The sequence below is a fragment of the Rhinatrema bivittatum genome, chromosome 9 (genome assembly GCF_901001135.1).
Source record: "Rhinatrema bivittatum chromosome 9, aRhiBiv1.1, whole genome shotgun sequence".
Taxonomy (NCBI): Eukaryota; Metazoa; Chordata; class Amphibia; order Gymnophiona; family Rhinatrematidae; genus Rhinatrema; species Rhinatrema bivittatum.
In genome coordinates this window covers 17,864,199-17,877,915 of record NC_042623.1, presented here as the reverse complement: position 1 = coordinate 17,877,915, position 13,717 = coordinate 17,864,199, and the positions used below count along the sequence as shown (strand labels likewise).

General features: G+C 48.4%; 1 protein-coding gene across 6 annotated transcripts in view; it reads right to left on the bottom strand.

Annotated features, from left to right (window-relative positions):
• Positions 1 to 13,717, bottom strand: part of ASB13 (ankyrin repeat and SOCS box containing 13) — a 73,324-nt gene that overhangs the window by 38,184 nt on the left and 21,423 nt on the right. Inside the window, exons 1-2 of one of the 6 annotated variants that reach the window (XM_029616244.1) lie at positions 10,127 to 10,394; positions 4,797 to 4,874 (exon numbers count right to left, since the gene is read on the bottom strand). The exons of 3 other annotated variants lie outside the window; for them this stretch is intronic. In XM_029616244.1, coding sequence (XP_029472104.1) covers positions 4,797 to 4,806 — 10 coding nt within the window. In that variant the 5' untranslated portion in view covers positions 4,807 to 4,874; positions 10,127 to 10,394. Of the gene's footprint in view, positions 1 to 4,796; positions 4,875 to 10,126; positions 10,395 to 10,604; positions 10,633 to 13,717 lie in introns of those variants that run through there. 2 more of the 6 variants (XM_029616240.1, XM_029616242.1) reach the window with 2 other exon arrangements.

Below are 13,717 nucleotides of genomic sequence, written 5' to 3'. Positions count from 1 at the left end.
AGCAGATTTCCCCCTTCCTGCGTGAGAAGGTTTGGGTGGGATTCCAGAGGAATTTGGTGGGTTATGGATAGCCGGAGTAGATATGGATACCACGGTTGTCTTGGCCACGCTGGCACTATTAAAATCATGTCTGAGACGTCCTGTATACATTTTTGAATCGTCCTGGAAATGAGTGGAATTGGAGGGTAAGTGTAAAGCAGACCTTCTGTCCATGGAATTAGAAATGCATCCGGCGCGTAACGAAGTGTGCTTGGATAAACTGAACAAAAGCGGGGAACTTGTCTATTGTCCTCTGTCGCAAATAAGTCGAGAGTGGGATATCCCCATTTCTGGAAGAGATATGTTGTCACTGTTGGATTGAGCCTCCACTCGTGTGGATGGAAAATCCTGCTGAGGCGGTCCACTGTGATGTTGTCCAATCCCGGCAAGTAGGTTGCTTGAAGGGATATCTGCATGGACTCTGCCCAACAAAGAATCCAGAGAGCTTCTCAGCAAAGGGTCCATGAACCTGATCCGCCTTCTTTGTTTATGTAGAACATGGCGACCTGACCGTATAAATCATGAGTGGCTTTCCCACAACTTGAGCTGAGAAGGTTTGAAGTGCTTTCCAAATTGCTCGAAGTTCTAGATTTATGTGCAGCATTGATTCCCTGGGGGACCACAATCCCTGAGTCTTTAGGGTGGTCAAGTGTGCTCCCCACCCCCTCCGGGAGGCATCTGTGTGAGAATCAACTGATAAGGAGTCCTGAAAAAGGAACCAAGGGAGAGATTGGAATGGGAGAGCCACCGAATGTCCATTTTCATTGTCGCCGTAATGTGGACTCGTTTTGTTAAAGATTGCTTGTACTGGCTCCACTGATGTTTGAGTCCCCATTGAAGTTGTCTCATATGAAGTCTCGTGTGCGGAACTACATGGATCGAAGCTGCAATGTGGCTGAGTAATTGAAGAACACATCGTGCAGAAGAGCATGTTTGCAGGTGCAGACGTTGAGCTAGGTTGGAGAGGGTGAGAGCTCTGTCTCGAGGCAGATAAGCTCTGTTGTGTGCAGTGTGTATCACTGCTCCAATAAACTGCAGAGGTTGTGTGGGTTGGAGTTGGGATTTTTAGTAATTGATGATGAATCCCAAATTCTGTAGGCATCATAATGTGGTGGTTGTATGGGTCTGGAGCGTAAGTGGGTCTGAGGCTACTATAAGCCAGTCGTCCAGGTAAGGAAAAATTGGATTGATTATAGGCTTAGGTGAGCCACCACCACTGCGAGGCACTTCGTGAACATCCTGGGTGCTGAGGAAAGGCCGAACGGAAGGACTTTGTATTGGTAATGAGTGTTCTGAACTCAGAAACATAGGAAACGCCAGGAGGACGGGTGCATGGGAATGTGTGAGTATGCATCCTTCAGATCGATGGAACGCATCCAATCGTTCTTTTGTAGAAGAGGAAGAATGTTTTTGAGAGAGGTCATTTTGAATTTCTCTTTCTGAATATGTTTGTTCAGGTCTCGAAGATCGAGAATGGGCCGAGAACCCCCTGATTTCTTGGGAATGAGGAAATATTGGGAGTAGAATCCTTGATCCATTTGATAAGATGGAAGAAGCTGAATGGATTCGTTGAGAAGGAGTTCTGAGACCTCTATTTTTAACTAGGGTATCTGATGTTAGAACCCTTGTAGAGGTGGTATATGCGGCAGAGGGGGACTGGTTATGAAATTCATCTGGTAACCCTCCTTTATAATTTGAAGTACCCACTGATCTGAAGTGATGGATTCCCAATGCTCGTGGAAAAATTGTAGGCGTCCTCCAACTGGTAGCGGGGAGGATGGCATCGCCTCCCTCAAAATGCCTTAGGCTGTTTTTGTAGGGATGCTGCAGCTTGTTTAGCAGGACGCTGTTGTCGAGAACATTGACGTGGGAGCGAGGACTGAGAAGAAGATCTCGCTGGAGTGAATGGTTGCGGCCTATATGAGGGATAAGAGCGAAACTGAATCCTTGGGTATGTGTTACGACAATACGAGGGGTTATATCTTTTTGAGGAAGACTGGAAGTCAATTGGTGAAGTTAAGGAGAGTACCGATAAGTTCTGCTCCTTTAATTTTGAAACAATCTCCGCAAATTGGTTTCCAAACAGATTTTCAGGTTTGCACGGGAGATCTGCTAGTTTTTCATGGACATCGTTCCTTATGGCGCTAGCTCTCAACCAAGCTATGTAGCAAGCCGCAATTGCCGCGATGTCCTGGAAGATGTGTCAAAGTTCTCGTATATGGAACGTAGTAAATGACGCAGGCCTTCCTCCAAATCTGTGAAGGGTTGCGGTAAGGAATTGTCATCTGCTGTACAGAGGGGTTTTAACTTTTGAAGCGACTCAAACAAATACTGCGTCATATAAAATTGGTGAGTACTTATCTTTGACGACAGCATTGAAGCGTGGTAAGTCTTTCGCCCAAACTCATCCAGATATCTATTGTCTTTACCTGGCGGAGTGTTGGCTTGTAATTTTGGACGCTTTGCCTTGGACATTGCAGACTCCACTACAATTGAGTTATGTGGAAGTTGAGCTGCATTATAAATTGCTGAGTTTTGCATTCGGAATTTTAAGTCCGTCTTTCTAGATGTTGAAGGAGTGGAAAAGGGGGCTTCCCACATCTTTTCAAGAACTCCTTGAAGAACTGCATGAGGTGGTAGCGCAGTGGGTTCGTGTGGCATGTCAAAAGTTTTGAGTATACCGAGTGTCTCTGAGCGTGGGTCAGCCACTTTTCCAGTTTCCACATTGAGGAACGTTCCCATTTTCTCAATAAATTTAGAGTATGAGAGATCCTCAGGCGGAGAATAGGGTTCTGGTAAGGTGTCTGGAGGGTCAGACGGCAAGCCCGTGGAGGAAGAGGGAGACTAGGCCGATGTAATTGGCGATTCAGGGCTATAAGGGTGATCCGGGTCTGAAAATTCTGGAATATCCAGTCCCTTCAGTGGTTCAGGACTCTTTTCCTTAGGAGAAGCTGGTGGTGGAGAATCCTTATGTGGAGATTGTGGCATTTTCATTGATTCTAAATCTTGAAAGAAGTGGATAACGCTTGAGAAACTGTCGACATAGCTTTTGATGCCAGTGTGCCTTGCTGTGTTCTGATTTGGCCTGTCCTGGGAAGGTGGACGGGAATGTGGAATTTCTTTAGAAGAAAAACCTGATGGAGGTTTTGATCTTTTAGGAGAAGGTGGATGTAAGGCCAGTGAATGGCTTCTGCGTTTGGATGATAAAGATATGTCCGAAGATACTGAGTATGCGCTACTGGAAATCACTTTAGATGAAGGGGACGGAAGGTCAGATAAACCTTCTACATCTACATCCGAAAGGGTTGCTCTGGAATGAGAGGAGCAGCCCGAGTGCATCAGGGATGAAGTCAGTTTTCCTTCTGAACTATGGTGTTTGTGTCTGGACCCGGAATCTGTCTTGGTTTTATGCTTTTTAGAAGGCAGATATTGTAAAGGGTCCTTATGCGTCGATGGCGCCAGAGAGTGTGCAGTATGCGTCAATGGCGCCATGAACTGCGGAGCTTGCTTCGATAGCTTCATAGACTGATCCGTACGCCTCAGTGGCATCGTGCATCAAGGGCATCGTGTGTATAGCCGGTTGCGTCATGGGCGGCGCTAGGTGCGAAGGTGGCTGAAGCTTCGATTGTGTCGAAGACGACGCGTGCGTCATGGACACTGAGCACCGGTGATGCGCAATATGCGTCGACGCAGACGATGCTCTAGGCCGCGAAGTGCCGGGAACCGATCCCTGTTCTTCGGAAGACGCAGCTGGGGTCTTTATCGGAGCAGGGGGAGCGATTCTCGACCCCTGGCTAATTTTGTTGGGCTCTGTAGGTATAATATACCTGGTCCCAGGTCCTGATGAGTGGCTGGGCTTCTCCCATGGTCCCAGGGAGGAGGCCCGTTTTCTATAGGAAGTCGAAGTTGTCTTCACCCGGCCGGGCGAAGATTGCGCTGATGGCTTCGGGGCATGAGTACCTGAGGTTTTGAGGCACTCGATCCGTTCCACGCAATGTTGGCGTGCCCGTGGTGACATTCTGCCACAATCACGACACGATCCCTGGTCGTGATCGGGCCCGAGGCACAAGTAACAATAATTATGCCCGTCCATGAGAGACATAATCTTCCTGCATTGGCAATATTTAAACCCAGACGGTTTGGGTGCCATTATGCAGGGAAAAAAATTGAAAAAATTTGAAAATTTCTGATATAAAATATTTCTTCAGTGAGAGAACTAAAGCCCATGTGCATTCGGCTCGCGGAAAAAAAAAATCGACTGAAGGGAAGATGGCTGATTCGCGAGGGAACACACCGCGCAGCTGTACAGAGTTAAAACTCTGTGACTCACTGAGGGAAGCTCCGCCTACCAGGATCACGATGCGCTCCCATACAGCATGGCTAAATCAGCCTGCTATCGACGGGAAATATTCGTTATCCTTGTTTTATATCTGAAATGACGGCGATGAAGAAAAGGGTAACCCATGTTGACTGGGGCAACCTGCTGAGCAACAATTACAACCCTAAGAACAGACCAAAAAAAAAAAGGACTTGGGCAGACTGGATGGGCCACTTGATTCTTTCTGACGACACTTACTATGTTACTATGAAATTATTCATCTTTTCCTTTTGATTCAAGTTTCTCGACTATTGTCAGAGGTCTCGGGCTCATTTCTTACTTTTGTTTTATTTTTCAATCTTTCATTTCTCTGGAATTCTTTTTTCCTTCTTTCCTCTCTCCCCCTATATCTTCTGAATGTTGCTGGTATCCTAGGTACCTTTCACCATTCCCTCCTTCTCTCAGTTCTCTTTCTGTCCTTCCCTCTCTCCATTTATGAGTGGCATCAGGGCACAGCCTAAAGGGAACAACGAAATATTTCTTTAAATAATTTGGGTTTATACAGCACATTTCAACAATATTGGACTCCACCGCCTATTACACTGTACATAAACATACATACATACATACAACCATCTCCATGGTGCAAGTTTAGATACCAGTTCTGATACCTGATCTACAAGATAGCATTAAGTCTCATCCCCCTGAGTGTGCTTACCCAAGAAAGTAAGGTCAGATGTCAAGGGCCACAAGAAGAGTCAGGATTTGAACTCACAAATGCCTGCATTTCTGATGACTGCTCCAGAAAATGGATTTGAAACAGAGGGGATTTGACTGGCTGATGGGTTACCATTGACTGGCGATTGTAACACAGCAAAAGCATGAGCAAATATATTTATTTCTGGGAGCTTAATGTTCTTCAAGCTTTTACCAGTCTTAAGTCATTGACACGAATGGAGTAGGCGTTAATTCCATCCAGTGGGTACACAATGATCCTAATCACTGCATAACATTGGTCATCAAGCGCCAGGTTTCAAAGCATCGCTTTCCTTAAACCTACATATCTATGAGGGAGAGAACTCCAGAACTCTTCAAAAAAATGGCCACCATGTAAATATCTCATATCACTCAGAATAATTCACTCAAGAGAGAGCTCGGAACATGAACTATTTAGAAGCCTTCCCATCTGCTTCAGTTTCTGCAATGTTAAATGTAGCCTCTGTATCTCTTCCACAAATCAGTTATCAACACAGAATTCACACTGGTGGCAGGTATGAGGCAATCCCCTTATACTCTAGGGTGAAAAAAAAGGCTGCTTTTTCTACTGAAAATGGAATATAATTAAGTCTAGGTCTGGTGTGTTAAACCATGTGCTTCTCCTCCAATTAAAAGGCGAAAAGCCAAGCCAAAGCAAGAATTTAGATGTGGGTGAGGCTCATTTCCATGCTTAAGCTTTTCGAAGGGAGACTTGGGAGAGAAAGAGAAAAGGTTCTAATCTGTATTGAAGGGGCTGCATTAATCTGCATTAAGGGGCTGATGTAAGCCCTGTGTTAGGACTGATCGCTGAAATTCAGTGCATATTTGCTTAATACAGATGCTAAAAAAAGTTAAATCTCGACGGAGTAAACAAATGGTCTGCTAATCCATGGGGGGTTGAAAATGTGCACGCAGCACAGGTCGATCACACATGTTAGCTCTGGAGAATCTGTCAGGCATGATTTATGCGCACATTGAATCAAGCTGTGTGCAAAAAAGACCTGCGCACACAAAACATTTTTTGTGCCCATAAAATAACAGTAGTTCTGCACTCACACAAGACTCTGCCTGGATCCCCCTACATTGGCAGCTGCTGTGAACCCCCACCCTCCCCACTCACACAGCTTAGATCAGGCAAAGGGGAAAAGCAGCTGGGAGCCGCAATCTCACTCCTCTCCCGTCCGTGTTCATCTTCGCTGCTCCCTGCAAATTCCTTGTTAATGAAGGCATTAGCTATTACTTCCTAATGCAAGATGTGTTAAAAACAAAACAAAACCCCAACTCAGAGTTAAGCATTAAGGGCTTTATCGCTGGAAATGTAAATCCTATGTGGAGTAAAGTTAACTCACATTTGGGGATAGTGTTACTCTATGGAACTGTACCAGCATAGTCTCAGACCTGGAGGTCCTGAGTCCAAGGGTGAACCACAGCACCCAGGTCCAGGACCACGAATGCACAGCACCAAATACTATGAGGTCGGGTAGGCCTCATGCCTGTCTGGCTGTTGTAATATGGTGCCAGGCTCGTTTATGCAAGCCTGGCATGTTTGGCTCCGGGGGGGGGCGGGTAGGGAGGCAGCAGATGGCCGCCTGGCCGCTCAGGTTCTGAGAGCCAGCAGGACAGGGATTGGGTGGTTTAATTCAAACCACCCCATGCAGGGAACCGATTGGTTCCCATGCTCGGTTTAGCTGGGAGCGGGAGGAGTCGGTGGAGGGTTTACCCAGCGTTCCGCGGGGCAGCTTTCCTTCCACAGCTGGGTTTTCGGCGCTGCATTGTGATGCTTCAGGGGTCATGGGGATTTTTCCTTGCTGGTTAGCGAGTCCGTGCCAGGTCTGCTGTTTGTTCAAATGTCGCTGCAGCAGTCTCTTCTTTGAAAGGACCGGGTCTGTGGTGAACGCGAGAGCCGCGATGGCGTCAGAGGAAGCCGCGTATGCCGAAAGAGGAGGCGGAGGGGCCGGCGTTGGAAGAGCAGGAAGGGAGCCTGTTGTGCTGGCGGTGAATTCGGGTGGGAGTGTGACCCGGGGTCAGGCTTCCAGGTCCCATGTGCGTGGGGGCAAGGTCGTGTCGGCAAGGAAGGAGGTGGGCTCTCCCGCGGCTCCCCTGCTCTCCGCGCAGTTAGATTCCGGCCCTTACCCCTGCCTCTCAATGTTTTGCAGCAGCCGGCAGTTCCTGTGCCTCAGCACACAGAGCTGTCAGGTGCTGTAGCTAGCAGGGCTGCAGCCTCCGATGCTGCTGTGGTTTGCCCTGAACCTAGGCCCAGTGTTGGGTCTGATTCAGGGTTGGGAGGGATTTGGGATGTTTCTCCCTGGATCTGGGGTGCATCCAGTTGCCGGGTCCCGGGCATCCTGGGTGGGCCCTCCCAGGGCTCCAGGGTCTAATCCAACCCCGGGCTCTGGAGTGGAGTGCAGGTGATGGCGTGCTAGTGGGGGCCCAGGTCATGGTTGGGGCCCGAGGGAAAATTGGGGACCTTACTTTCCTGTGTAGGATGAGGGTCTATCGCAGTCATGGTATGGGTGCCCTCCGGGATGGTTCCCTGCCCCTTTAGTGCCCCCTTGGGATGCCAATACCGGGTTGTGGCAGGGAGCCTCAGCTCCCGCCTATTCGGGTAGGGGTCTTCGAGATTGGCCTTATTTCTTTGGGGGATCGTGGGTTAGGCCTCCTGGTTTTGGGTCTTCTGGGGCTGTGGCTGCTGCTCCTTCTTTTTATACGCAGGTTTCTCCAGAGGGCGAGGCGATTGACAGACCGGGGCCTTCGTGTTGTGGCGGAATGATCCCATATCTGCTGCTACCAGCGTGTCCGGCACAGCGGTCCTGTCAGCGGACAGAATACATACAGCTCCGCGGTTCTAGCTCCTGTGGCAACCGGTCCTGCTAGTGGTCAGATAGGTGAGTTGTCGGCTCCTGTCGGGGACGTCGTGGTACCGGCGCTTGTGCGAGTGATTCAAATGCTGCGCCAAGGATAGGTGCTCCTGAGCTTCCGGCTTCGGGTTCCGTGGCTCCCAAGAAGCGGGTAAAATCTTGGCGCAAGAAGAAGTGTTCCCGTTCCACTCTTCCCATTCTTCTTCGTCCTCTTCGGTCTCATCTGGTGTGTCACATGGAGGTGTCGGTCCTCAGTGTGGGGCCATTGGAAAGGGTCAGGACAGGGGAGCGCCTGCGCTTGTCAGCCTATCAGAATTGTGGGAGGATGTTCCAAGGTCTCTTCGGCGGAAGATCAGACAACGGAAGTACATAGATATCTTCAAGCTGCTGGAGGGTCGCAGGGGGAAGAGAAGGGAAAAAGAAAAGAAAGAGTGGAGGTGACAGATCGCAGGGTGTGCAATGAAGGGTGGCTCATAATGTGTTTAATTGGATCCGCTCATTCCTCCGGCTAGCCAGTGTAGTGGGTGACCGTGACCTGGCCCAGTATGGGCTTTTGCTTGCTTACGCCGATGCCATCTTGAATGCTAGTAGGGTGTATGAGGGTTAGTCGTGATTACTGGCAGCTGACGGCCCTTTGCCCTTACTATGTCACAGGGGCTACCGCCGCCATTGGTCGACCCCAGTGACATAGTGAGGGCAAAGGGCCGTCGGCGCCATTTTGACTACTGGCAGCCTGCAGCCCAAGTCCAGGAGATCGCTCCCAGACCACTCCTGGACCCCCGCTGGACCACCAGGGTCTTTTGGCAGGTCTTGGGGGGTCAGGAGGGTGGGGGGTTGTAGTAAATTAATTTTGGAGGTCTTGGGGGGGCATCAGGAGGGTGGGGGGTTTTGTTAGATTTTTACTTTTTTATTAAAGATTTGTCTGCAAGCCAGATGCAGCCATCAAAAGAGCCACATCTGGCTCGCGAACCATAGGTTCCTGACCCCTGCACTAGGCGGTGGGGCAGTGAGTGGTTTGTTTCTTGGATAGGAGTGGCCAAGAAGGTTTGGCAGTGAGTGGTCTCGTTCACGGGGAGGGAGGCATAGGGGTGTGCTCAGTATCTGGAGGAGGGATTTGGGCAGCTCTGCGCATGCACACCCATGATGTCGTGCCTCCATGTGTGAGCATTGGCAATGATGGTGAAGGGGGTATTATTGCAAGAGCGGGGGCAAAGGTGGGGAATCTTCCCTCGCCAACCAGCCCCCACTCTTTTTATATTTTCTACTCCCACGTGCGTGTAAAAATACAAGCAAGAGGGCAGCAAGCACGAGCGCTGAAGCTCGTTCTCGCCCGTTTCGCACCCTGTGCCCCGTGCAGTAGCTCGTAAATGTTATTTGCGAAAGGCAGCTGCTTCTGGCTTTAGGGCAGTATGGCCCACCCACTCGGGCAGGTCGCCCAAAAAAACACACATGCCAAAAAATATTGACGGAAACCCCCGCAGCCAAAAAAAGCCAGAATTTGGGCGTGAAAACCCTGGTCTGCAGTTTCCCATTTAAAAAAAAAAAAAAAAATGATCCTTACATCAGCCACCCAGGAGCTGACTGTAATGATCAACGGTCACCTTAGTCTGGTGGATGGCCCTTGCTTCCCGGAGCTTGTGGAAACCTTTTTTAAACCCTGTGACACTAACTGCAGTGTTTAATTATGAGTGGAGTAGAAACATATTCCCTCCCGTTTACTTTAAGCGCGTCACCTAGTAACGTCGTCGTGTGACCTCTGGGTCTCTGAAAGCGTAAACAATTGATCCGCGTTTACCCGTTCCATTCCACTCATTATTTTGTAAACCTCTCTCATACCTCCCCCCCCCCCCATTTTTACGCGCGTGTCTGTGTGTTTAAATCCCGTCAGATCTGCATACCATTAAATTACTTGCCGCAAAGAGCTACGACTCGGGGTTTTGTTTAGTTTTTTTTCAGCGAGTAAAACTTAGCTCACATTTATGCGTTCCTCTTTCACAACACAGATGACCCCTCCTCGGTTCCTCCCAGGCTCCACCCTCATCTCATCCCCTCCCCTCGCAGGCCCGGACCAGCTCCTCTCTCCTCCCCCCCCTCGCCGGCAGCCGGCTGGCCGCTCGCCCGCCCTTTTCCCGGAACAGCCTCGCCGCCGGCTCACCGATCTCTCCCCGGAACAGGGAGGAGGCCATAGCGCCGCGGCCGTCAGTCGTCTCCATGCCGGGCCTCGCGCCGCTTCTCGTTCGCCGCGCTCCCGCCTAACGTCTTGCTGTTGTCGGTGGTGGTGCTGCTCGCAGGCGGGCGTCACGTGGCGGACGGGTAAAGGTCGCGCGCGCGCGCGGGGAGCGCCGGGAGGTGGAGTCCTCCGGCGTGGGGAGCACGTGCTGCTGTAGTAGTGCCGTTCGGCGATTCGCCGAAGTCAAACGAGAGGTTGGTGTAGGTGCTCCCAAGCTAGTACCAAGGTGTTTTTCAGGAGCAGTTCTAGTGTGTTGGGACCTTTTAAAAGATTATTCGACTTCGACTGCCATGTGTATTCAACACGACACTATAGGCATCATTAAAATAGCAAAACAGAAAAAGAGTCCAAGTCCCAATATTATAGAACTAAACAAAATGGGTCCACATTGCCAAATGCTTACCATTTTGAGTCATGACCGCTTGAAAACTTTGAGTTTCTCTGAAGCCAATTTGTACGCACTTTTCAGAACATTTGTTTGTTCCATCAGGCTCCATGATGACTAATGGGCTGTTTTACAGAGACTTATGCCGCTCGGTCCGTATTACACTACATGCTGACACATTACTCGAATATTGTCGAGCTCGACGTATTCGCCGTGGTCTGCGTATCTTTCAAGAACCCCATTTGTACACCAAAGATCCTGATGTTTTGGCTGATTGGAATGTGATTCTGAATAAGGGCAGTTTGGACTTAATGATCTTAATTATTAAAACCGTCCAAAAATCGGACCTTCAGGTTAATGAGGAAATTGAACATCATAAATCCTCTCTACAATCTAATATGGTCTTGGAACAATATACAACACAGTTGAAAACAATTAAAGATTCTCTTGATAAGTTCCAAGCAGACCAAGAAAATTAAATTTGAGAAATTTTGCCATGATGAATGGGATTATTCTAAAGGCTCAGTATACCCAGGGATGGGTAACCGTACTAGTAAAAGCTCTTGGAGACATAAAACGTTTGATTCCTGTGGAGAGGACTCCTTCGGTGACGAAGACCTATGGGCTAATGATTGTCCCTCTCGCCACAATTTCCATCCTTCGAATCAGCCTAATTTTTTAGGGCAAGGTACAAATGCCCCTCGCAGCACGTATCGTGTTTGTTTCAAACCCAGCAACCCTTTATCATCCATCGCAGCCAAACGTCTCATCATGACAGATGTGTTCGTCCAGGAATCTTTAATTTTGAATTTGTCATCCTTCCCTCTTTCTGACATACACAGATGGGTTTTGGAACGTGGGCTTTCCTTCGTACCCCCCCCCCCCCCCCATTTTGATGTGTTTGCCTGTGAGGTTAGTCTTTTCCGGTTTGTACATTCTCTTAAGATCCAGCTGTTTTTTGAACATCATTCATCATCTACATGTTGGGTTTGTGGCATATTGTGGACTCTTGGTCGAAGTGGCGATGACTCCTCCCATGGGGAGGGGCCCCGTGGGGAACCACAACGATAGGCTAGACTCAATAGCAAGCGGACATAGAGGAAAGGAAGCTTTATTATACTGATGTGATGAAGATGATCCTTGTCCGAGGAACGGACAGTGTTGTAGTCCAGTGATATCACAGTAGGGCTCCAGATATTCTCAGTAGTAATGTAGTTGATGATCTCACCCAGATGTAGCGAAGGTCCGGTAGTGTTCCACAGCACAGGATAGGCTGTGAACCTGAAGGGTGGAGCGAGGAGAGCTTGGAGTGTAGTAGTACTCACAGGATAGCAGCGATGACAGCTTCCTTCGGTAGTCTAGTGAAGAGAAGGACCCGTGGTCTGAGGTGCAGGATACCCAGAGCAGGATAGGCCCTCGAGGAGCGAGTACCTAGGAGCACCGAGGGTACCTGGAATAAAGCAGACAAGACCCCCGAGGGGCGGGTGTCCTGATGGTTAGGCTGAGTAACCCCGGAGGGCAAGTAGAAGCGAGGGGCCCCCAAGGAGCAGGTACCCTGTAGGTAGTGAAATACCCTGAAGGTTAGTGAGGAATCCAAGCGAGCAGCTTATTTATTTATTTATTTATTTATTTTTAATTTTTATTTACCGACATTCTTGCATGAAATGCAAATCAGGCCGGTTTTACAATGAAACTGAATAAGCAGGAAATATAATTCCTTAGTCTAATACATTGAACATCTAAAACGAAACAATTGTTAACAAAGTAAAAAGCTAAACAACTTTGATAAAGGTTAATTGAAAAGAAAAACATAACTACAATTATTTTAAAAGAAGCACAAAGGTTAGCGCCCCTTTGTCGCGCGACGCCCGATGGACCGGCGTCGTTTACCGGCTCTGACGCTAAGCGTGGTGACGTCATCGGGGGCGGGTCTCATTCTTCCTGAGGACTCACAATCTTCTTAGTTTCATGGCGATTTTTCACTTTTTTTCAGCCAGGGATTGTCTCTCAGGGTACCCGATGTTGGTGGGTTGCCCCTCACCTTCATTGCCTGATGGACCGGCGTCATTTTAGAAGCTTAGAAGCGGTCAGAGTAGCAAAACCGAAGTCCTTGCTAACTCGTTGTATTGGAGTGGAGCGGAGGTTTAAATACCCAGAGGTACTGACGTCATGCGGTGGGGCCGCCCCCGAGGTTCCCGCCATGACCTGTTTAAGAACATGGGCAGCGCGCGCGCCCTAGGAGACCTCAGGAATAACCATGGCGGATGGGGATGCCCATGCTGGCTCAGAGACGCCGAGGGATTCAGCGGAGGCAGCCTTCCTTCCGAAGGAGGAGGAGAAAGGTAAAAGAGAGGTGAGGCAAAGCTTGTCAATCTGCCAGGACATCCCATCGTTTTTGGCAAAAATTCTCTACTTGAACCTTTATCGTGGTTCATTTATTTTTTTCTGGCACCGATGGTTCCACAGCTTCCTCCTTACATTTGAGATTCTCAAGTGATGATTTCCTTTTTAGAAGGATTACATTTTGACACTGGTCACCCTAGATATCGGAGCTCTTTATATGAACATACAACAAGATGAAGCTATTTCAGTCGCCACATATTATTTTGATCAGCAAGCAAGACTACATCGGATCACGACTGATTTTTTAGGTCAGCTTCTTGAGCTAGCTCTGACTAAAAATTTTTTTGCCTTCAATCAAGTGTTTTACCAATAGACCTGTGGCACTGCCATGGGAGCAACCATGGCTCCTGATTTAGACAATTTGTATGTTGGTGAATTTGAAGGCCGCCATCTAATTGATTTTCCATTTAAAACAAACATCTTGCTTTGGAAACGTTATATAGACGACATATTTGTATTATGGAAAGGCTCTACATCTGATTTTGACATTCTTAACCTGGTTAAATTCTTTGGCCTCTCATTTACATTTTAAAGCTAATACCCATTCCAATCAGATTCCTTTTTTAGATATCTTGATTTGCAAAACCTCTACTGGTTTTGTGACTTCATTATATCGTAAGCTGGTCTGTTCGAACACTTTTTTGTACTTTTCCAGTTGTCACCCACTCACTTTGAAAGAGAACCTCCCAGTGAGCCAATTTTTTTTAGGTTACCTCAGATTTGTTCAT